Consider the following 26,806-nt stretch of genomic DNA (forward strand, 5'->3'; position numbering starts at 1 on the left):
TCAAAACGATCCTAAGCCAGCAAGAATAATGGGGCCAATATGTATGTCAACAAAATGCTTCAGTGGTAAAGCTATGTATTGTTCAAAATTAACGGAAGAAGTTCGATCCGAAATATTCAATAACTACTGGAAAATGACTTGGCAAGAAAAAAAAATGTACATATCTTCAATGGTGGATAAAAAACCTACATCTAGAAAAACCAAGAGCTCAAATTCAAGACGAAGTGATACTAAAATGTACTATCTAAAAGTTAATGATCAAAAAGAAAGAGTTTGTCTCAAAACGTTTTTGGAGACATTGGGTATAAAAGAATGGACAGTTCGCTATTGGCTTGGAGATGGGACAAATAATAAGGAACCTGAAACAACAGAAGTCATACAAAAAATATCCAAAAAAGAATTGGTTAAAAAATATTTAACTGCACTACCGAAACTACCGTCCCATTACTGCAGACAATCTACTTCAAAGTTGTACTTAGAACCCATCATACAATCAAAATCTCAATTATATCGTCTTTATGTCGACTACTCAGTTTCAGAAAATAAACCTGTGGCATCTAGAAAAGTATTTGAAAGCGTTTTGTTTGAGGAGAATATTGGACTATTTCAACCAAAAAAGGATGCATGCGACCAGTGCTTTTCTCACAAAGTTGGTAATTTATCAGATGAACAGTATGCTAAACATATCGAACGAAAAGACCTAGCTAGAGCTGAAAAACATTCTGACAAAGAATTAGCACAAAAAGGAATCATACATGCATTAACAGCAGATCTTCAGGCAGTCAAACTATGTCCTTTCCTCAATGCCAGTGCACTTTATTTTAAAACTAAACTCGCCGTGCATAACTTTTCTGTGTACAATCTTGGCAATAATGGAGTCACGTGTTACTGGTTTGATGAGACAGCATGCGACTTAAAAGCCACTACTTACGCGTCTTTTTTCGTAGACTACGTAACTAAATTACTGGATAGTGATTGCAAGGATATTGTTATATTTACAGATGGTTGTACAGCACAGAATAGAAATAATGTTGTATCGAATGCGTTGTTGCACGTGGCTATGGCTAGGAACGTAGTAATAACTCAGAAGTACTTGGAGAAAGGCCACACGCAGATGGAAGTGGATTCAGTCCACTCGGTGATAGAGAGGAAGTTGAAAAATCGGGAAATATTTTTACCCTCACAATACGCCACAATAACAAAGGAAGCCAGAAAAGTACCAAGCTCTTATGAAGTTATTACACCTGATTATACGTTTTTTAGAGACTTTGGTCGTAAAGATTATCTGATTTATGAATCAATAAGACCTGGCCGAGGAGCGGGTGATCATTGTGTGATTGATATAAAAGCACTGAGATATAATCCAAATGGCACCATAGAATATAAGCTTCACTTTTCAGATGATTTTGTCCCATTGCCTAGAAGACCAAGGAAGATTACGTCTTTGATTAACAATACGCCTTTGCTTTATGAATCCAGGCAACCTATTCCCAAGACAAAGTATGATCACCTACAGGAGCTAAAGAATGTCATACCTAAAGACTGCCATACTTTTTATGATAATTTACCATTCAAATAATTTTAAGTTACTATTTTGACTGTGAAATGCTGTGATTATCAGAATTTAATTAGAATTTAAGAGCAAGTACCATATAGATTATTGTTGTTTTGATTATTATTTGTTTATGAAAACTTTAATTGAAAACATTTAAGTACCTGACACAAGATTTTGTGACGAAGGTTTTGTGATTATTATGGAAGAACCTAGAAGAAGGTTTATTTTTGTTATTCCAAGTTTTATATATTTATAAAAATATTTTTTGTTTCTTCCATGTATGTACCTACCTACGCATAATGTTTGAGTAATAATAAATGGTTATTATTTTTTAGTTTTAGATGATTATTTTGATCTCTGTCATAAGAAGTCTGAACCCTTGTAACAAGATCTCTATTAAAAATTATGAATAGGTAACTAATAATGGTAAATCTCAATAGATGGCGCCACATACTTCAAATTACTGTACTAATTAATGTATCATAACGGGTCTTCATAGATCATAGATCCTCGCACTCATTCTATCCTATATATCCTTTCTTTTCCCACTCATGGACTTCAAGCATACGCAAGTGTAATGCGCTAAGCTGAGAGTCAGTGCAACATAATCCATCGCCGGCGTGAGACACTACTTTTCGTGCATAATAAACCACCGCAATACCACGTGCGCGCCGCCATTGTGAAGTTATACATACCGCTCATCGAAAACTGTGTCTACACCCAACACGACACATAGTGCAACAGCGATTTATAAAACCCTGGCCAGGGATCAGTGATGGTAAAAGTGTGGTGACGAGAAATGCTGCAGTTCGGAACAGACTTTGAACCATTCCAGCCACGTAAGTCCAAATTTACCTAACCACTCCCTGGAGGACACACCCATTTTTTCTCCTTCGTCGAATGCTACGTTTTTATGGGGCAATTAACCGCTAATACAGTCCACTAAAATCAAAAATAATTTTGACCGCACGTTTTCAAGTATGATGGCATAAGGCCCCCTTTAATTTTTATTTTGGAGCTACCATTTTTTATGGTCCATTCTCGAACCGGATTTCATAATCTTTTAATCGGATTTATGGGCTTATCCATCCGATTTCATAATAAAATTGACTCGACTCTAATTTAATCAAATTATAGTAATATAATTTTTAGTACCGCCTACCTACGTCGAGTCAATAAGTTTGAATTATTTCAAGTAGCATTCACGATTTATGGATACCTAATGTTGCATTGTGTCGTAATATTGCAGAATTATTAGATTATAAGTACGGCCTACGATATACCTACGTAATTCTATCGTTTGATATTCTAGGTTAGAAGTAATAAAGTATTTTTTATAAAATTTCATATTTACCCGCATGCTTTATTATTTCGGTATAAGATTTAACCATAATAATATAATCCCGCAAACCTGGAAAATAAAACGTATAGATCTACTTATAGGTACGTAGTAGTTAACATTTTAAGTTGTCGTTACTTATAAGACGCAAATAAGGTACCTACATAAGTTCCGCTGTCGAATTTATGAATAGACTAATGTAGGTACGAGCCATTGCGCGCGGAGTAGGTATTCAACCAGCATTGTGATTATTGTTGCACTCAAATACGCGTTCCGTAAATAATATTTTTACGTTTGCAACGCAATAATTTAACCGCTCGCCTAAATATAGGAGTTGTGTGTTTTCACAGTATAACCAACGCATTTTATAGTATATATTTACCGCTAAACTATATTGGTTGCATAATATAGATATTTTTTAACTGACATATTTAACCAACATAGGTAAATACCATATTACCTTGTGTTCGATTTATTTAGGTACTTTGAGTTTTCAAAATGACTACAAAGGGTGATTCAGATTTACCGCGTACACATGACGAATGTCAAATGTTAATATTGGAATCGAAACGCGATGCGATGTTTGCCCGAATGCAACGAATCTACGATGCCGCCTTGCAAGTAGAAATTGATGCTAGTAAACTACCTAATCTTTTATGCCAGTCAGGTAACCTAGACACTTTACGGAAGGAATTCGAGCAAACATTAGATTCATATAACGCTATACAGTTAAGATTAAATCCTAAAAATCCTATTAATTATCAATCATGGATGTCATTCGAGGAATTATTTTGTTATGTCAAACAAGTCTTAGCGACTAACAGCAATAAAGAATCTGAATCTAACATGGCGTCTTTGTCAAAGTTCCCTAAATTAAAATCGCATCTTCCGCCTATTGATCTTATTTCATTTAATGGTGATTTAACTAAATGGCCGTTGTTTTATCAGCAGTTTAAAAGTATGATTCATGATAACCCGAATTTAAATAATAGTGAAAGGGTATTTTACCTAGTCGGAAAATTAACTGATAGGGCTGCCGCAGTTTGTTCAGGGTTGCCAGCAACAGCTGAAAATTATAATATCATCTGGGATGCCTTAACGCGGCGGTCTCCGTTTTCGTCGATACTAAAGTTTACTAAAATGGAATTAAGTTAGGAACGCATGGATCGAAAAATTTGAAATTAATATATAATATTTTTCATTATATCCCCTTGGATTTGGTCCGATTAAAACATGATTGGACAAACTTTCCTCGATAGAAAAAAAATCAGAAGTTTGGTCTAAAACCTTAGACTTTTGGGTTTTTCTCTTTAATGACAAAGCTCTTAAAGACGTAACTTTCACCATAGGTGTAAAACAATCAAATAAATAATTCGGTCCGATCATTTCACAGTAAGTGCTATATTTCAAATTATATTCTAAATTATTTGATTTCACGCTTCCTCGCTTATTCTGTTCAAATCGCGTACAGAGCGAGTACAAAGAATTTTCGACCCTATTGTTGAGTCTTATGGGCCGTAATTACGTTATCTTGTCAGTCATACCCGTCGCCTCAGCGCGGCAGGACCTGTTTCGGGTTTCATAAGCATTTTGTCATACTGTAATTGTACAGAATGCCATAGAGTAGTAAATTCAGTACTATGTTATAAAGTATTTTTATTTAGGATTTTTCTAGATTTTAAGATAAGTTTATATTGTGCATTTATTACATTAAAAAAGTAATTATTTTAAAAAGAATGCAGTAAACAGTACATTGCAGTGTAGTGAAGCTAATATTAGGTCATTATAGACCAGGACTTACAATTTGAAAATAAAAATTAATTAATCTGAGTGCTCTATCCCGGTAGCTCAAAGATCAAAAACCAAACTTGTAAAATGCATAAGTATTAGAAGATAAGATGGAAAAAAAACTTTATTGATATCAATTTAAAGGTTTTTAGGGGAAAGTACTAATTATTATGAAAATAGGATGAGAGGAGACCGCGTATAAGCAAGCGTAGTGTAGGACGTCCTCCAGCACGATGGACTGATGATATAAAGCGGCTGGCGCTCTTTAGGGAAGGCCCATGTCCAACAGTGGACATCCACGGGCTCATAATGATGATGATGATGATCATGATTATTATGAAAATGACATCCACTTTCAAGTCCGAGATGTTTATCTAAGGTGTTATAATTTTTAGTTTCTTCACTTGCTATGCAATGATATCATTTATTAGGGTTCCGTACCTCAAAAAGAAAAGCGGAACGCTTATAGGATCAATTTGCTGTCTGTTTGTCCGTCTATCTAACTGTATGTCTGTCTATCTGTCCGCCTGTCAGTCTGTTTTGTCCGTGTGTGTTGTGTCTGTCAGGAAAACCTATAGGGTACTTCCCGTTGACCTAGAATCATGAAATTTGGCAAAAACCATGAATTTATGGGTTCATTAAAAAACAATGTGTTTCAATTTTCAAAGTAAGATAACTATACCAAGTGGGGTATCATATAAAAGGGTTTTACCTGAACATTCTAAAACTGATTTTAATTTATTTTTAAGCATAATAGTTTTTGATTTATCTTGCAAAATGTCGGAAAAATACCTGAGTACGGATACGGAAACTTGGTGCGCGAGTCTGACTCGCACTTGGCTGGTTTTTTTATGTATATACGTCACTAAGTAGTCAATAATAAGTTTGACTAAAAATTGCAGTGTCATAAATGTTTTATAGATCAAAAAAATAATCATACTATTAAATATTCCTTCAACTTAGACCTTATTGTCACAGCTTAAAAGTTGAAAATGTGCAAAACAAAATTTCATACGTACTTAATACTTTTTCTCATAAAACTAGTTCAATTTACAAGAAATGAAAGATCCTATTGTGTTTGCCTTTGTCAATATAAAGGATCTTTGTGGCTTTTGTGTTCTCACTCACGTATACTAACATTAAAATATCGATGTTAAAATATTCGTTGTAAAACTTACCTTATGCAGTTATTCTTAAAGTATACATTAAATTGTTATTAGGACGAGAGTTGCTTCGTTTTGGAATGCCAAATCAGTGTATCAATTTTTCTTGTTTTGAATCGAAAGGTAAGAACAGTAATAAAATGTAACTACTGAAATCGTTTGTTCGTAGCTTTTATAGGTTCGTGAGAAGTAGTATTGTTGTATGATAATTTGGTCAATTTACAGATCAAATTTCTCAAAATCCTGTCTTAGTGCGGGTCTACGTTATATAGAGAACCAACTGCACCTTTTCAAACTTCAAAATGCCATCAGGACCAGTCCTGGCACAATTGTTAGTTAGTGGTAGTACCTTTTCACCCCCACTTTTTTCATATTACATCCGTTAGGTCAATTTTTTTCGTATAAAATGTAGCCTATGTTACCCGGATTTACACCTCATTCATCAAAATCAGCCCAGTAGTTTCGGCGCTACGGTGGAACACACAGAATCTGGATACAAACACACACACATACATATACAGACTGCTAAAATCATAACTCTTCCTTTAGGCTTTGCCGCAATGGGGTAAAAAAACAGGCTGAATTGAGAACCACCTTCTTTTTGGAAGTTGGTTAAAAATTAAAAAGGGAGCAAGCAACAGACCATTTAGACTATTTACTTTTCCAGACGTTTTAGATACTATCTCATTCAGCGTTTATGTCATCCAACTATGTAATTTGACGTCTGGCTAATGAGGTGTTCTAATCATACAAACTATTCACAATTCCAGACGTTTTGCTACTTGTGCATTCTGTTTTTATGGCGTACAGCTAAGTTGACTCTCTGCTGACTGGGTAATCTGCTTTGATGTCATCTAGCTGAATTGTCTATTGGCTTACTAGGCACTTTGCTTTCATGTCAATCAACGTAAAATTGTCTTTTAGCGAAAAGGTAATGACCTCTTTTTCTGGATGCCTAATGATAGGCATCCAGAAAAAGAGCTCAGCTTCTGAATTAGAGAAAATAATTACTACAAATTTAAAATTTGAATCAATGGCCCGAATCTGAATATAACAAAAAAGCTATAAAATATTTTAATCTCTGTCTTGACTTTGTTCAGTATCATATAAAAACATTTCTCCAGCGCTTTGACTTTGAACCTTAACGTAAACAGTTAAGTTAGCGTATTGAATGTGTACATACCTACTTATGCTTTTTTGGAATATTTCACCTAATTAGTTAACTTTTATGGCTATTAGCTCCGAGCGGGCCGGTTTGACTGTAACCATATTGAATAAACAAAAACAAGGATTATAAACAAAACAGCTTTTTATACAACACGAAATATATTTTAATGTTATCCTGTTATGGCTGCAGGTGCATATAATCTCTTTCAGGTGTTTTTGCACGCCTAGCGCGTGTGATATTTTTTTACTGTAAACGTTTTGATAATATGAAAAAAATAGGATTTTACGATCTCGGTAATTAGTGAAATGCAATAAATAGTTACTTGTGTAATGTCCGTGCTAACTATATTTTCATTGAATTTCAGTTGAGTGTAATTTCTATAATCTCAGCATCTATAATAGCAATAAGATATAGAAAATATAAGATTTACCTATAAATGTAAGTAATTAGGAATGACAGTATTATCATTATCAATAAGTGAAAATTTCAGAAACTTGGACTTGTCCATGCTATAATCTTTTATCCATGTGAAGTATCTTCTTTCAAGGCCAAATGTAATGGTCACCACAGTAATGACCAAAACTGGCAGGTAGGGGTTTATAATAAGAACGTTAACGTAAAATAGACCTTAACCGCCTTGTTTTATAGCTCAAATTAATCCATTCATGTATAGCCAGTCAGACAGAACCAGAAATTAAAATCGGTGTAATTGAATTTAGGACCTTAAGTCAAGGTTGTTTAGGCCCATTTTAATTTAATGTTACTGTGTGTGTGTGATCTCATTCTATGAAAGTTGGTGAAATGTTAAATCTCCTACTATAATAAGCATACAGGTTGAAAAAGACACCTATTAGCATGATTGTAAATAGATCTCATTCATTATTTCTCGTTGTTGACAAAACAATAAAAGTACATTATAATATTGTTGTTTTTTTTTATCAGTGACTGTTTACTAACTAATGATAGTAACTTGGCAACAGTGTGCATTAAAATCCATACTAATATTATAAATGCGAAAGTGTGTCTGTCTGTCTGCTACGTTTTCACGGCCCAACCACTGAACCGATTTTAATGAAATTTGGTACAGACTTGGGATACATCCCGGAGAAGGACATAGGCTACTTTTTATCCCGGAAAAATGAAGAGTTCCTACGGGATTCAAAAAAACCGAAATCAACGCAGGCGAAGCCGCAGGGATCCTCTAGTAGTATATAAAACAATATTTAACTTGTACACATATTTTTTATAGATACGCAATGTTATATATTACAATAAAGTAACCCAGCGAAGTCGAATGTAATCGATTCTGATGATACCTACAGATTAATTTTTTTAAATAAATTTTTAATTATTTCATAATAAATATTTTTTATCACTATAACTTTGAATTTTAAACTTATACATAACTTGACTTTTTACTCCATCGTAAACACTGAAGTGGGGTGACGTAATGATTAAATGCAGGAGCGATGTGAAAATAATAATCTACACTGTGGCGATGCGCAACCGGTTCAGGGGCGTCTAAGAGAGATGCCGATACAATGTGTATCGCCATCTCTAGATTTGAAATTATACCTGGAATATACCGTCCCCTTAATACAGAAGTACGACGACCCCCGCTCGCTCGCTTCCGCTTATTTAAATCAAGTGTTGCAATTCAAGCCACTTGCTAATAATAATGATACCGCACTAGATAATTTCATAAACACTTTTGATTCATCGGTAGAAGCACTTAAACAGTTAAAAATTGATTTGACTGATTTTATATTCCTTCATTTGGCTACGCTTAAATTAGATGAAGATACCGTTAAAATGTTTGAGCTAATTAATCGTAAAAAACAAATTCCAACATATAAAAGTCTTATAGATTTTGTGAAGGAACAGAGCAAGGTGCTGTCTAGAGGGAGCAATGTTAATGCACAGTTGCAAAATAAAGCTCGCTCTAAACACATACCTATACCTGTCACGAGGTCTACTAAGTCTACTAAGTCTTTTGTCAATACGGAAAGCGCTCGTAGCTCTCATGAAAATCATAAGTGTGTCGTCTGTAAAAACGAAAAGCATGACCACTTATACAAGTGCGCTGCGTTTATGAAATTAACTCCTAGGCAAAGGTACGAAATTGTTAAAAATAATTCATACTGTACAAACTGCTTAAGTACCTCGCATAAATATTCCGCTTGTAGCAGCACTAAAAACTGCTCAAATTGCTTTCCGCTTAAACGTCACCATTCAAGTTTGTGTTTCGCTAAATCTAGTAAATCAAACTGTAGTGTCGTTGTCAATGCGCCAACGTCACATATCTGTCCGCACCTTTATAATTGCTCACTGTCGCAATCCGCTAATTCGGATGATATGTCTCGCATTGTGCCGAACAATCACTCTGAAAATAATGTAATTCAACCCGCTCATGCGTCAGCTTCGACGTCCGCTCCGACGTCCGCTCGGACGTCCGCTTATACGTCCGCTAATCAACCCGCTCATACGTCTTGTAATTTACCCGCTCATACGTTTGCGCATACATCCGCTTATACGTCCGCTAATTCGCCCGCAAAAATTAATGTATCAGAATCGTCTAATGATTAATCCGCTAACATTGCCGCTTCTTTATGTACTATATCTCGTGAACATCACGACCGCACCGCTACAACCGCCTTATTGGGCACCGCTAAAATTAAAGTACTAGATAAGTACAATCGCTCTCACTTTGTGCGTTGTCTCATTGACCCCGGCTCACAAAGTGATTATATTTCTATGACTTGCTGCAAGAGATTATCATTACCTGTTCACACGCAAAGCCGCTTCTCTGAAGTTCAGGGAATCGGTGGGACTTCTCAAAAGATACTTGGGATTTCCGACTTTAAATTCAAATCTCGTTTTGATGATACTAAAGAATATTCCATACGCCCGCTTGTGGTCGAGCAGATTACGTCACAGCTGCCCGATGCGCGTGTAGACGTAGCAGCTATGAAGTCTTTAATACGAAATATACCTCTCGCAGACGATGAATTCTCGGAACCAGGAACTATTGATGTGTTGTTGGGAGTAAATCGCTATTGTGAAATCTTACTTTTCAATAAACTGACAGGTGGTGATAATTCGCCTTCCGCCGTTGAAACCACGCTAGGTTATATAATTCTGGGTGACGCACCAGTCGTCACTCAGCTCCCGCATACCGCTGCTTTTTGCGCATTTGCTCGCGAACCGCTTCGTAAAAATAATAATTTAGAAAACCTTCCGATCTTGACAGAACCTGAAATAGGATTCTTGAACATTGCTCCGCCAGATTGTAAAAATATTAACACCGCAACAATTAATCTTAACTCTGACGATAGTTTCGCTGTTAACATTCTTTCTAAGGACACCACTGCAAAGACAATCAATACTTGTATCGCAGGTGAAGAGAATGATTTGATGCTTGATATTAAAATTTCCAAATCTGACTTACGCGTAAGAGACAGTGAAGCTATTCAGAAGGGTTCGGTGAAGGATTCTATTTCAGAGGTTCCCCCTGAGAAAGGTACCGCGTCTGGGTTTAAATTGTCACATAACTCTGTCATATCTAATGATGTTATGTCGACCACTCTCTTCAGAACTCTTCGTTCATATTGTAACCTGCACGCTGAGATTCTTAATACTTTGTTCAATGTTAGGTTTTGTAAAATCGCTTTCTTTGAAAACGTGACGCAAATGTACATATATTTCGAAATAAATTCCCCGCACCGCAAACATCAAATAATCTTATATAGATTTGATAGTGATGACCCGCCTTGTAAACATACATTTAACCGCGTCACTTTCGAATTGCGTTCCTCTCCCTTTTTGGATCTTTGCACTCTGCGCGAAGTTGCTAAGAAGGAGAGAGAGAGATGGCCTCTTGCCGCTGCAATTTTCGAAAGGGACATCTGTATGGGTGACCTTGCTTCCGCTGCTTCTTCCACTGAGGAAGCAGTTGCGATAGCAAACGAGCCAATCCAGATGTTCAAGTCTGGAGGATTTGATCTAGTCAATCGGACTGGCAAACCCTCTGAACTGATACAACATATACCGCAGTCTGAGAGTATATCTTTTGCAGATGAGCATACCTTCAAGATTGTAGGTTTACATTGGTTTTCCGCTTCTGACAATTTTGTTTTTAAAGTTTCGCAACCGCTTACATCTTGTATGAAAAGAGCTATCCTCTCAGCTACCGCACGTCTGTATGATGATTTGGGCCTTGTAGGTCCAGTCATTTTATTCGCTAAATTACTCATAAAAGAGTTATGGCTTCTGAATATGGGATGGGATAATTCTCTACCGCAACACATTGTTGACCAAAATGAAATTGTTTTGCTTACTCATCTAGTAAGTTCGGTCTACAATATAATATCCTCTCGCGTAAAAATAAAAGAAGTTCTCGCATTCCCAGATTCAGAAGTCGCCCTCTCCTGGGCACTCTCGTCACCGCACAAATTTAATATTTATGTAACTAACCACATTTTGGAAATTCATACGAATTTGTCGCCACTTAAGGTGAATTTTTATCATATCGCAGAGGTTCAAAATCCTGCTGACTGTGTATCTGGTGGTCTTATACTCACACAGTCCTCAGGATACGCACTTCTGTTTGAGGGTCACTCAGGAATTTCTTTACCTTCAGAAGAATGGCTTCCAACCAAGCGCTCACCTCACGAAAATTCATACTTACCTAACGATGAATTTCCTTTTCAAAGGTTTTCACCCGCTAAGAGCTCTGTTTTCGTTAAAGGTTTAACTAACACCGCTCAATATTTTGAACATAATTCAGTAATTGATTTGAGTAAAAGAATTTTAGTTCGACTTATTTATCTGAAAACCGCTACATACGTGCTAGTTCTGTTAAAAGGCTACCTAAATGCGAGATTATATTCGCTATTATTAAATAGGTTTCTATTATTGTACTCTATAATTCAGTCCTTCTGGAAACATTTAAAATTTAAACACTTGTACTCATTGCGAGTTCACATAAAGTTCAAAGTCGCTTCGCATCCAGTTAAGGAAAGAGTTGTAGTTTTCTTTATTGTTGAAAACGCACCACCCCTCCAATGGCCAATTGGAATTATTACCAAGGTGATGCCTGGTCGAGACGGAGTGGTTCGTGTCGCGCAAGTTAGAACTAAGTCTGGAACTTACGACAGGCCTATAGTTAAGCTTTGTCCGTTGCCAACTCAGTAGTTTTAATTTATATTTAAGTTGTAGTTTACTTAGTCTTAAGTTATCTGCAATATTACGCACCCTTGCAATATGGGTTTTAATTTATAAGTTTAACGCTACTTTATATCCTTTTTACTTAATAATTTGATGAAGCAGAGCCTTCATGCTGAGGGGCGTGGTAAATCTCAATAGATGGCGCCACATACTTCAAATTACTGTACTAATTAATGTATCATAACGGGTCTTCATAGATCATAGATCCTCGCACTCATTCTATCCTATATATCCTTTCTTTTCCCACTCATGGACTTCAAGCATACGCAAGTGTAATGCGCTAAGCTGAGAGTCAGTGCAACATAATCCATCGCCGGCGTGAGACACTACTTTTCGTGCATAATAAACCACCGCAATACCACGTGCGCGCCGCCATTGTGAAGTTATACATACCGCTCATCGAAAACTGTGTCTACACCCAACACGACACATAGTGCAACAGCGATTTATAAAACCCTGGCCAGGGATCAGTGATGGTAAAAGTGTGGTGACGAGAAATGCTGCAGTTCGGAACAGACTTTGAACCATTCCAGCCACGTAAGTCCAAATTTACCTAACCACTCCCTGGAGGACACACCCATTTTTTCTCCTTCGTCGAATGCTACGTTTTTATGGGGCAATTAACCGCTAATACAGTCCACTAAAATCAAAAATAATTTTGACCGCACGTTTTCAAGTATGGTGGCATAAGGCCCCCTTTAATTTTTATTTTGGAGCTACCAAATAACCTTTTGTAAACTGATTTCCTAATATTGAAATACATCATATTTTTGTTCGATTATATTGTTTTCGATTTTTTTTGTAATAATAAATTCAACCCTTTACGAAATTGTTTTATTTCAAAACCGCGTACCTTTAATAAAAGTCTACTTATTTTATAAAATTATTCAAACAAAACCGCGTAAGTGACTTTACACAAAATCTAAGCCAACTACAAGTAAATTTACGTTATTTTCCAATAAAGAAAGTTGTAAAGAACTATCTGTTAAGTTCAGTCAGTAATAAGAATTGAAATCGCTGAGATATTAAGTTTTTTCTTCCTCCTGTAAAATCATGAAAAAGCAAATACGCGGTCTTTACAAGTTGCTCTTACGCGGATTCGCACGCGCAGCGACGATATAGAGAATAAAAGTCCACCTCCCACCCAAATTGTACAGGTATCAGAAGAAACTCCCTCACACATTGAACACATACCTAAAGAAACCTCTACACCTACCACTATACTGCTGGGAAAAAAAGAAAACTCCAACCCAGGCACTTTAACGCGGGATAGAAATATGTGGGAGAAAACATCACTGTTACAATCAGAAAATAGCGCTTCCAACGCGATTAACAGAGAAACTTCTGAGAAAACAATATTTAACAGACTAGAATTATTTCACTTACGTGAAACAAATCAAAAACCCCGTATTTTGATAATTGGTGATCAGCAACTATGTAATTTGTCAAGTGAAATGCATGAGAGTAGACAGAATTCATGGAATAATATTTATTCAATTTATGGCTCAATAAAACCTTATGCTGATTCATCACAAATTTTACTAGACTGCGAAAACTACGGCAAAGACTATTCTGAGGAAGATATTGTAATTATAGGCATTGGGGCCAATGACACCAACCCCTATAAATTATATTCTACACTTAGCAATGCTTTGTTTACCCTGAAAAATACTAGAGTTTTTGTAGTGAATGTATATGAGAATCAATACCTAAACTGTGGTTTGTTGAACAAAAATATTGAATTACTAGTAAAAAATTATCGCAATTGTACATTCATACAACCCAGTTATAACTGCCGTTCTACGAATAGTAGACAAAGTTGGGTAAAATATCTTTGTCAAAAATTAAATATTGAAATAGATTATATAACGTATAAAGAAAAATTCATAAATAATATTAAAAAACACATAAACAAAAATATAAAGTCAAAAAATATATATATAAAGGGAACTATTCCATACTACTTTGAGGCTCAGAAACAGAAAATTATATTACAAAATATTCATACAGAAAGTAGTGCTAAAAAAGGAATTAAAGAGAAAAAGGGTACTATTCCCTATTATTTTAAACGAAATATTTCAAAAAAAACAATTACAGAATCACACGAGGCACACAATTCTAAGCCCTTGTTTTTTCGTTAATACATACTATAATTTAACAATTTTTCATCAAAACATTGCAGGCATATTAAATAAAATTGAATTCTTTGAACTTACCTTACAAAATTTTAATAGCAATACTCATATAGACAATATTGATATTATTTGCCTGACGGAGACCTTTATTAAGAGGGGATCTGAGCTTAACCTGATAATTAAAAACTATAATGTTGCTGCCCAGTTCACTCGAGTGAATCAGAGGCGTGGAGGCACCTGTATCATCTTGAAAAAAGGGCTAGACTTCATCCCCCTTACAAACCTCTATAAAAAAGTTGAACCAATTGAACACCATTTTGAATATTGTGGTGTGTCAATAGAATCATTGAATTTAATCGTCTTATGCATTTATCGAACACCGGCATCGAATATAAGTATCTTTTTTGAGAAGTTGGAAATGCTATTATGCAAGCTAAAGGTTATTAAAAGTAAAAAGAAAGTGGTTCTATGCGGAGATTGGAATGTAAATATCCTGGCTAAAAATAAAGTATCCGAACAATTGTTATCACTACTAACTAGCTATAATTTAATAAATCATATTACCAAACCCACTAGAAAGTTGTCGGGCATAGATCTTATAGTCAGTAACATTAGAGACGCAAAATCAGAGTTACATTATCTCGCTTTGTCTGACCACGAAACTGCGCAAACAATTACATTCCCAACTCTCACTAGCGCCATAAATCTCAAAAATGAAAGAGTCTTCATAGAACGGAGAGATTTTTCAGCTAATAATAAAAGGAAATTTATGGAATGTATCTCTGCATTATCATTTAGTGGCGTACTAACAGAGACTTGTACTAATACAGCTTTTGAGAAGTTTCATAATGACGTAATTCTTTTCTACAATTTATGTTTCCCAATCATAGTAGTGAAATTATTAAATAAACAAATTAAAAATAAATGGATTTCTAAAGGATTGAAAAAATCGTGTTTAGTTAAAAGGAAATTATACTTGAGTTATAGACTTTCAGCAGCTAATAAACGCTTAAATAAACTAAAATATTACAGATATTCAAAAATATTGAAATCTTGTATAGCCAAATCTCAAAGCATTTCTAATACTAAGTACATAGAAAAGTCCAAAAACAAATGCAAAGCATCCTGGGATGTTATTAATTCAAATTTACACGCCAAAAATATGAGTAATGAAATAAAGGAACTAAAAACAACTGGAAATGTAACCTTGACTGATTCTCTACATATCGCTGAAGAGTTTAACAAATATTTTATTAGTATAAGCAACTCTAACTCAGATGCTCAAAATGAAATAAGACCTTCGATGAACAAGGTAACAAATATCTGCCATTCTTTGTTCCTCACTCCAGTCATCCCGCAGGATGTGTATAAAGCTATAATCCAGCTGAAAGATACTAACTCTACGGAATATGACGGGCTTAATACTAAAATAATTAAAACTTGCGGAAAACTTTTAGCACCACCTCTAAGCCATATAATTAATTTGTCTTTTACAGAAGGTGTATTTGCCAATAATTTAAAAAAGTCCATAGTTAAGCCCTTACATAAAAAGAATAATAAGGATGACTTAAATAACTACCGCCCAATAACGCTTATCCCTATTTTGTCAAAAGTGTTTGAGAAAATTATGTTTGATAAGATCTATAAATTTATAATAACAAATAGTATTTTAAAAGAGGAACAATACGGTTTTCGAAAACAAAGTAGTACTACTCTTGCTTGCTTTGCCTTAACGAAGTATGTATTAGAAAGTCTTAACACTGGCCATAACGTTGTGTCAATTTTTCTTGATATGACCAAGGCTTTTGACCTAATAAGTCACAAAATACTAATTAATAAACTAGAAAGCTATGGAATACGAGGCCAAGCACTAAAATGGATATCTAGTTACCTTTTCGAGCGTGAACAATGTGTAGAAGTCTCTAAACCTACTGGGAAAATTATGAACTCATACCGTTCATCATTTAAAACCCAAAATCCATATGGAGTACCTCAGGGGAGCGTACTTGGTCCTTTACTGTTCCTCTTGTACATAAATGACCTCCCCAATACAATCTCACATAAATGTTTTCTATACGCAGATGATACAACAATTGTAGTTAAAACAAAGGACAAACAAACTCTTGAAAAACAAACAAATGAAGCACTTAAATCTGTTGTACAGTGGCTAAATGAAAACAATCTTAGCATTAATATGAAAAAAACCCACTATGTACAGTTTCAAACACTTAACTCTCATCCAGCAGATATAACAGTAATGTATGAATCGTATAACATTGATAAATCTGATACATCCTTATTTCTTGGACTGACTTTAGATAAGTTTTTCAATTGGAAAGTTCATATTGAAGAATTATGTAAGAAAATTGACAGATTCGTGTATGTCTTGAAAAAGCTTTCGCAAGTCAGTAATAAACGAACTGCCCTACTAGCATACCATGGGTATGTATCGTCGATTTTGCGATACGGTATTTTACTATGGGGAAATTCTGTAGACGCTACAAAAGCATTTATCAAACAGAAAGCTTGTGTTCGATCAATATGTCGAGCTGAAACTTTGGACAGCTGCAAACCATTGTTTAGGGAGAATAAAATTCTACCGTTACCATGTCTTTATATATACGAAGCACTGCTATTTGTAAAGAAAACCCCTAATCTATTTCCCACATTAAAAGAAAAATATCCTAATAAGAGAGGCAGGCCATATCCACAATTTAAACTCTGGGCTCCACCACAAAGGTTGGCTGTCTTTTCACACAATTCGCCATGCATGGCTGTTGCCTTGTATAACAGACTTCCAGACTGTAAAAAAAATTTGCCGCTTTTAAAATTCAAGCGAGAAATTTTTGACATGCTCAATCAGAAAAATTATTATAGTATAAAAGAATATATTAACGACAATGACATACTAAAATAACTAGTTAACCCCACTATTTTAATGTATCTATAATATTGGATAATTTGACTGCGTAATTTAAAATTGAAATTGTACTGTTTGACCTTATAAACAATTAGTAACTTAAGTTTTCGATTGATTGTAAATGTTAATTTTAACTTCAACTTAAATATTTGCACACTGTCGGTGACAGTCGATTGTGTAGGGACTATACTGATTCATTGTAAACTTGTTATGTACCCACAATCTGGTAAATAAAATATTTATTATATTATTATTATTAAAAAAATTACGTCCGTTTGGCCTCACCCTAACTTGTACCTTTTTAATTACTAACTACTATTTACTAACAAGTAGGTATCCTACCGACACTAAAACTAAATTTTATGATACTTACTTAATTACGTGTATAGTTGTGTAAAACTAAGTTCAATAAGTTGTGCTTCACTAAAACTAAAATTAGCATTTCATGAGTTAGTGTTAATCAATGCAAGTTGTACCCAGGTCAGTAACATAGGTTGGTAACTTGGTAGGGAATAATATTCAGATTTTTTTAAATTAATTAGCATTCAAACACAATCATTTAAGGTGCATGAGACGGGTCTGCGCGCGAAATTCAAATTTAATTTGGTTTTTGCAATTTGTAAACTAATACGAAAAAGTAGGCTTATGGCATTTAATTGCACCAATCACAGTATCATCCTCACAGGTTTACATAAAAATCTTTACTTGAAAGTGTACAGCTTAAGAAATTAGTTAAAATAATGAGTTCGAGATGAGTTACTCGCAAATCGATACTATAGCTAATTTCTTAAACTAGACACTTTCAAGTAAAGATTTTTATATAAACCTGTGGAAATGATACTGCCATTGGCGCTATTAGAATTCTATAAGTCTACTTTGTCGTATTAGTTTACAAATTGCGTAAAACCAATTTAAATTTGAATTTCGCGGGCAGACCCGTGCCCTGCATCTTAAGTACATTAAGTTATTAGGTCCTTCACGCTATATTAATGCATTTATGCATTATATAATAAATGACCTTATGATCTTATGATATTGTAGATAATATATTAATTGTTATTGTTTTTAAAAGATATGAGAGCAATAATTTTATTGAAGCGATACGGGGGTTACGATTGTAGATTCACGCCTTGGTAGAGTAGGGGACCACGCTCTTGAGTCTAGAAGTAGGAATAGAATATTCATATTCATATTGATTAATTTTATAATATTATTGTATAGCATTTTAACAGTATTTTTAACCCCCGACCCAAAAAGAGGGGTGTTATAAGTTTGACGTGTGTATCTGTGTATCTGTGTGTCTGTGTATCTGTGTATCTGTGTATCTGTCTGTGGCATCGTAGCGCCTAAACGAATGAACCGATTTTAATTTACTTTTTTTTGTTTGAAAGGTGGCTTGATCGAGAGTGTTCTTAGCTATAATCCAAAAAAATTGGTGCAGCCGTTTAAGAGTTATCAGCTCTTTTCTAGTTTTCTTGTAGAAAAGAAGGTTACATAACCATTAGGTTCTTAATATTATGTCAATTGACAAATGTCAAGCTGTCAAGATGGACGTTGCCTTGATACATAATTATTTATTTGAAAATGATGTTTTGGAAAACTCTGATACTTTGGATCGTAGGCGCGGAATAGTCCAAGAAAATCGGTTCAGCCGTTTGAAAGTTATCAGGTCTTTTCGGTCTTTTCTAGTTACTGTAACTTCACTTGTCGGGGGTGTTATAAATTTTTAATTTACACTTGTAACCATTTTTACTCGTGTCTAATTTAATTGCTATTATAAGGCACTGCAATGACTAAGAAACCAATATATGTAACACCTATCTACTATTAGTCTAGGTAAACATTTCAGCTATATAATTTTAAGTTAAATTAACATTTTATAATCAAAATTTGCCAATCAAGTTTTCCATTTAAATCAAGTATATTTTAAGAAAACTGTATTTAAAACAAGTCACGTTTATTTTTTGGTTTTACGAGTTTTACTACATTTTGAAAATCACATCACACTATAATATTATAAAGGAGAAAGTTTGTACGTGTGTGCGCGTGTGTGTGTGTGTGTATGTTTGTTACTCCTTCACGCAAAAACTACTGGATGGATTGGGCTGAAATTTAGAATGGAGATAGATTATACCCTGAATTAGCACATAGGCTACTTTTTATCCCGGGAAATCAAAGAGTTCCCGAAGTTGCGGGCATCAGCTAGTTTTAAATAAATATGTGGTGCAATAGTGAAAATTAAATACTGTATACCACAAAAGTAAAACAAATAAGAGTTTAACATAATAATATGTGAAACTTAGGCAGTTTTTTACACCTTTTGTAACTTTTCCCAACGTTACAAATCTATCATTGATGGTAACGCTACTTTTCAATAATCATTATTGTATTCGAAAGATAAATACGTAATAACTGTCGTAATTCGACCTACAATAACATAATATAAAATTATCGTGATAAAGTTTGTGACAGAAATAACAGATGCTACTTTGTCCTTGATAATTTTATACCTACGTTTTATATTACAATTAGAATAGGTACGTTATCATTAGAAAAAAAATCTTGATCTACGCTATAGAGAATGGTATTGTTGATGCCTTTTAAATATTGCATTTGTTGTCTCCTTAATGGTTTACTGATTTAGTTATCGAAATGTGTGTGTGTGTGTGTGTGTGTGCGTGAGTGTGTGTGTATGTATGTGTGTGTGTGACCAAAAGGCCAATTAAATTGTTTAAAAAAAATTACATAGCTTGACATGTAATCTTATTTTCATTAAATGTTTAATGTAATTCGAATTGTAATTTATTTTATCTTTTTGGTAAACCGAACCGGGTCACATTTATCTATAACAATGTGTAAAATTCACGTGTTTAATGCAAATAAATATGAATAATGAAAATAGTAAATCTAACTTATTCGGGAAATTCGTTGAAGCTATATATATATATCTCGGGTTTTAGATACTGATTTGATAAACGTTAGCTAAGTATATCTCGAATCCTGGTGGACTGATTTAATAAAAGTTGGAGCCGTATTAAAAGTCTAAACTATAGGTAGGTATTAACATGCAAACTTTTGATTTAAGATTAAAAATAATGATGTTTATTCATCCCAAATAGTAATTAAATAATAAACATAACTAACATACATGATTTTATCTTCTAATCTCCTAATCTTAATCAGTTATGTGGTTTTTACTTGAAGTGCTCACAAGCAATGTGTGTAGGTACAATTTTATAATATTAGAGATATACTCAACTATAACAGAGCACATCCAGTTTAATGAGTTTCCATATTATATAAGATTACCAGCGTCATTAAAGTACAGTCAAGTAATAAGTCAAGCAGAAAACCATCGATACGAAAAAAATTATATAATTAAAACATAATATCATTATCTCGGTCAATTACTTTAATACCGATCGATATGACGTTTTATCTAACACCTATAATCGTCGACAAAGTTTTGGCTATCAGCTGTTAATATGAGATAAAAATTATTATTATTTATGCTGCAGAGGGCGAAAACTCAAGGAAAATGTTGGGAAAACGTGTGTGGATAATTTATAAGCCAGTTCCGGCCATTTTGAACCGCTATAGCTTTAAACCACTGGTCTGGGTTGCTAGTTAAAATTAGCTTAGTAAAAATAATTCTATCCTGTTCTTGGTGAAATCGTTACATTTTAAAATTTGATTTTTAATAAAATTTCCTAGTGGATTAGTTAGTGGTCGCTTAGTATAAAGTGATATACTGCCAATAGTTGTGAGTTAAGAAATAATTAAATTCTACCACAAGGTAAATAAGTAGGTAACGTTTTTAAGACTACGCTAGAAGACGCCTTTTATTCAGCTCACCTTCTAGACATTCATTTCGTTACGGAATCAAAAAAGCTCGCTTCGCTTGCCTCCTTGATTTCATAAAATAAAAAGTAGCCTATGTCACTCTTCATATAATTCTATCAATGCAAAAAATTACATCGATCCATTGCTCCTTTGTGACGTGATTGAAGGACAAACCAACAAACAAACTCACTTTCGCGTTTATGATAATATGGGTAGCGATGGGTAGTGATTTTAACGTTTTGACATTTGTATCATTATCTCACGTTACTAGATAAGAAAATCTATGTCTATCTAATCTACACAAACAGATATAAATTATCTAACTCTATGCACGCACGTTTTCATACGTGATAAAATCGATTAACTTACCTAAATATTAAAAAACTTATCAATAATCACATAGTTGATAACCAATAGATTTAATAAGTAGGTATATCTAGTTATCAATCAACTAATAGTGAAAGAAAAGTTTGAATCAGCTTTGGTTTGTAATAAAATCCGCTGACCCATCCAGTTAGCGACATTAGTCAATGTTAATTAACCAAATGAAGACTTGTTTACTATGAAATATTTTCAATTTTCAAAGTACAAACATCTAATCCAACTAATATTATAAATGCGAAAGTGTATCTGTCCTCTACGTTTTTATGGCTCATCTTCTTAACCGATTTTGACGAAAATTGGTAGGTATTAGATACAGCTTGCATACCAGAGACGGACTTAAAAATCTTAAACTACGCGAACGATGTTGCGGCTATGATCTAGTATATTATATTATAATTATTTATTGTAGCTACTACAGACCTATCTATTTATAAAACAAATATGTACTACATAAATAGTAAATTTCAAATTTGCTTAGTAAAATAAACAAATTGATAAATAAGTATAATGTTTTAAGTATGTTATGTTAAAGTATAATAGATACCCAACTTGCGTCAACATAATATACATGTAATAATATCCTGCATTTGACATAGCATCAAATGATTTATAGTTATATTGATGCAACGCTGCTTGATAATAGAATGTGCATAGTAATATGTAATCACAAAATACAAGATAAATATCATTTAACAATAGCATGGTTGCAATTTGAAATAAACAAAGGCATACAGATAGCCAGATACTTGGCAAATGGCAATCTATATAATTGAGTGTAAGTTACACTTTAGAGGAAACAAAAAAACTTCATAAATCTAACTTTATGTCTGACATTTTAAGCACCTTTTTTGAGATTTTTGCCAAATCACGCGCGAATCAAACTTCGGTCCAGAAATCTCATAGAAATCGGTGTAAATAATTACCTACTTATAAAAAATACATAAATAGTTGTGACATTTGTGCGTACGATTGAAAAAATCCGCCAACTAGCTGTTTTTAATAGCACTTGCATATAAGATATATTAAACGCAATTTAAACGCCTAATTAATTTAATTATTTAAATTTAATTAGGCGTTAATTTTATTTTTTAACGCTTTTAATAAGTTATAATCAATTGCAAAACTAGGATTTCTTTATACTTACAGTAAAATATAGCTCTAACCAAAGAATCACCTGTTAGATTTAGAAAAATTCTATTACATAAAAAAATATCCCTGTGAACGAATTTGCGGAAAGAAGCGAGTAAAAAATGATACTTCTAAGTACTTAGTCTCTACAATCATGATATTATGAACAGGAAAAATATTTTTTTACATCCTGTAATTATATAGACGAGTGCGTCAAATATTAAACATGGTAACATAAATAGTTACTTGGAGAGCATTAGATTGAACAATAGAGTAATAAATATATAATTATTGATAGTGTCATCGCTATTTGTTTTAGTATAAAATCATTTTATGACATCAAATAGCTTAAAACATAGTTTACTATGTTACTTACTTAGGTACGTCATAAAACTAAGTTTTTAACATAATCTGAGTAATTAATTTTCAGGAGTAGGTAAATGAGTAGAGATAGAAACAACAACAGGACGATTTTGTTGTTAACTTGATTTCCAATTCTGTATATATATTGCTGATCTCATTACACTCAAAGTGCGTTCCTGATTCAATTATGGCCTCTTTTATGCAATCAACCAGCTCACATTCGGTTTTTCGGAATTCGGACAAGAGTAGCTGCTGATAGAGAGAAATGGCATCAGTTGGAGGAGGCCTTTGTCAAATAGTGACATACAGACAGCGAGTTGATGCATAATGAATAAGTTAACAACAACAATGAATAAGTTAGGAACAGTGTCATTAAAATTTATGTTAAATTAGAAAAAAAAAAAAACTCATGATGTAACTGAAATAACGTCTGAATAAAGGCTATTATTATTATTATTATTATTATAGGTAAATGAGTACTCTACTCTCTGGGGTCTATTAAAATGAAATCGGATGAAACTTGCCATCAAATAAAAAAAATGGAACCAAAAAAGTTTTTTTGAAAAAACTGTCATATTTTTTGTTTAAGGTTCAAGGACACCCTATCCAATAGACGATGTATTTATTTACCTATCACAGATATTCATAGCTAATAGGGATTTCTATTTTTTCCAAAATTTTGTAGGTCTTATTCGTCCCACTTTATTTATGAAATTATTGGACACCAGGTCTAATGAACGAAAACTAAATTCTAAATTCAAAAACAAAATTCAAAATTCAAAATATATTTATTCAATTAGACTTTTGAAAGTACTTCTGAATCATCAAGAGCATCTACCACTGGTTCAGAATGCTTTTCCTACCGAGAAGAACCCGCAAGAAACTCGGCGGTTGCTCTTTTCAATGGCATAGGCAACTTTAATGACATACATGATTTTTTAAAACCCAAATCCACGTGGGTCAAGTCACGGGCATATATTATATTTACAAATAAAATAAACACGTACAATAATAGTGAATTGCGTCAAAATGCGTCGAAGCAATAGCAGTTGTTTGGCTTGGTAGAGTCGTAAACACGTGTGAATGAGAGTAGTCAAGTAAAATAACAGTCTATTAATATCCCACGGTTGGGCAAGGTCTCCTATCTCATTGGACAGAGATGGATTTTTCGTCAATGACGAGATATACCTACCTACTTAGTAGCTATCATGATCAACCCATTTCCGTCCCACTACTGAGTACGGGTCTCCTCTCAGAATGAGAAGGGTTTAGGCCATAGTATGCCACGCTGAACCAATGCGGATTGGCAGACTTCACACACCTTTGAGAACATGGAGAACTCTCAGGCATGCAGGTTTCCTCACGATGTTTTCCTTCACCGTTAAAGCAAGTGATATTTGATTGCTTAAAACGCACATAACTGAAAAGTTAGTGGTGCGTGCCCGGGATCGAACCCCCGACCTCCGATTAGGAGGCGGACGTTCTAACTTCTAACCACTTACTTATAGGCTATCACAGCTTACTAGGCTATCACAGCCAGCTAGTAGCTATGAATATGGCAATTTCTGTAAACCCCATCCATTACAAGGGAACTTTTAAGGTTGCACCAATACAAGAAAAGTTAAAGAATGCGAAGAAGCAATGACTACCATATTGTTGCGTCAGCAAAGGGTGAGGTAGGCATGCATAGCTCACGCCAGAGTTCAGGTCATCCTAAATCTTCTTTATTTTACTCCATTTTTAGCTACTTTATTACTAACCTAGCTGATGCCCGCGACTTCGTTCGCGTGGATGTAGGTTTTTTTAAAAATCCCGTGGGAACTCTTTGATTTTCCGCGATAAAAAGTAGCCTATGTGCTAATCCAGGGTATAATCTATCTCCATTCTAAATTTCAGCCCAATCCGTCCAGTAGTTTTTGCGTGAAAGAGTAACAAACATACACACACAAGAGAACAAGAGTGAATAGGCACCTTCTAGGTAAACGCGTCCCATCTTAGACCACATCATCACTTTCCATCAGGTGTGATTGAAGAAGAAACTTCTGGCTCCACGGAAGACCAGCGCTGTGCCTGCGTTCCCGACACAGGCGCAGCAAATGCTGAGTGGCGTCCATTTTGGTATCCACGCGTCTCATTTCGACATACTTTCTGTGGGACCGAATAAACACTTTTTCTTTCTTTTCTTTCTTCCACATGAAGAAGTACTGAATATCCCCACCCAAACCACCAGGTAGAGGAAGACTCCCAGCCACATGGTAGTAGTCCAATGTAATGTAAGGTAGGTATAATTGATAATGCGTGCCACAGCTTTCAAAAATAAACGTTTTTTTCTTTCTTTCTTTCTTTCAATGTCGAGAGGGACGTTAAAGGCCTTAAAATCTTGACAATGACAACCTAGAACAAAAAGTCCAGGTACTTACATACAAGGAGGCCCGACCCCAAATGAAATGCAACTAGGGTATGAAAAAGAAGAATTTCATGGTGGTGCTCTTCGTAGTTAAAACTATGCGTTCGGACTAAGAAGTCCAGTCAAGTGTACAGTCTTATTTTTTTTTTAATCTTTATTTATTTTAAAGAACTTGTATACAATTTGTACATGTCAGTTCTATAGATATTGGTGTAGTTCTTAAAATAGTGTACAGTGGCAAAGTAGCGTCTATTTTAGTGCAGGGCAGGATACAGCAACGTCAGAACACGAATGGGCGAATTACGATCATTTAGAAATTGCTCAGCGAGATGCCTCAGTACATCCTCTGGTCTAGGGTCATTATCAGAATCTATCTGTACCTACTTATGACACTTAAACTGTCCTCTCGTAGCGTTAGTTTTTAACCCCCGAGCCAAAAACAGGGGTGTTATAAGTTTGACGTGTGTATCTGTGTATCTGTCTGTGGCATCGTAACTCGTAAACTAATAAACCGATTTTAATTTAGTTTTTTTGCTTGAAAGGTGACTTAATCGAGAGCGTTCTTAGCTATAATCCAAGAAAATCGGTTCAGCCGTTTTCTAGTTACTGTAACCTTCACTTGTCGGGGATGTTATAAATTTTTAATTTACACTTGTAAATTCACGTAATTAATTATCACCACATCTACCATGGATTTAAGTTTTTAATAATAACATTAATTATCCGGGATAAAAGTAGCCTGTGTCACTCTCCAGGTCTTTAAGAGAAGTCACCCTCGCGCTCCCTAACGCTCTTCATACAAACTTAATTTGGTTCTCATTTGAAAACCTATCAAACTCGATGTCATAAGTCTATGATTTGCCAGATTTTTGTATGAATAACAAGCTTTAAAGTTACGCGAGTTTTTAACATTTACATATGTTAATTCTTGAGAAACTGAAAATAACGGAAATCTGGAAAACCACAGACATAGATGTTAGTTGCTACAATGTATCATCAAAACATTGAGTTTGATTGGTTACTATTTAAATGAGAACCAAGCTATGGATTTTTGAACTGAATAAACCCCTCTTACCTACCGTGCAAATAATCGCGTCGATCCTGTTGAAGCGTGATTGAAGGACAAACCAACAAGTACATTGTCCTATAGGATAGGTTGGGCAGCTTTTGGAAAATTAAGTCAAGTCTTCTCATCGTCAGTTCCTCAATGACTGAAAACAAAAGTATTCAACCAGTGTGTCCTTGAATGGAGACCGCGTTTAGCAAACGTAGTGTGGGACGCCCTCCAGCACGATGGACCGACGATATAAAGCGGCTGGCGGGAAGTGGCTGGATGAGGAAGGCTGAGGACCGGGTGTGGTGGCGCTGTATAGGGAAGGCCTCTGTC

The 26,806-nt window shown here is 34.5% G+C and overlaps 2 protein-coding genes across 7 annotated transcripts in view; both read left to right on the forward strand.

Moving 5' to 3' along the window:
- Positions 1 to 26,806, forward strand: part of LOC123877799 (facilitated trehalose transporter Tret1) — a 57,366-nt gene that overhangs the window by 18,114 nt on the left and 12,446 nt on the right. The gene's annotated exons all lie outside the window — the stretch shown is intronic.
- LOC123877791 lies at positions 3,393 to 9,599 on the forward strand. The gene is made up of 2 exons (XM_045924684.1): positions 3,393 to 3,988; positions 8,606 to 9,599. Exons 1-2 carry the CDS (start codon positions 3,393 to 3,395, stop codon positions 9,597 to 9,599), a joined length of 1,590 nt encoding a protein of 529 aa, XP_045780640.1.

The sequence above is a fragment of the Maniola jurtina genome, chromosome 24, assembly GCF_905333055.1.
Source record: "Maniola jurtina chromosome 24, ilManJurt1.1, whole genome shotgun sequence".
Taxonomy (NCBI): Eukaryota; Metazoa; Arthropoda; class Insecta; order Lepidoptera; family Nymphalidae; genus Maniola; species Maniola jurtina.

Excerpts from the sequence above, each read along its gene's own strand:
- LOC123877791 (XM_045924684.1), top strand. The coding sequence starts at position 3,393 with ATGACTACAAAGGGTGATTCAGATTTACCGCGTACACATGACGAATGT. Across the intron at positions 3,989-8,605 it reads TATAATATCATCTGGGATGC|CTTAATACAGAAGTACGACG; the intron begins CTTAACGCGGCG and ends ATATACCGTCCC.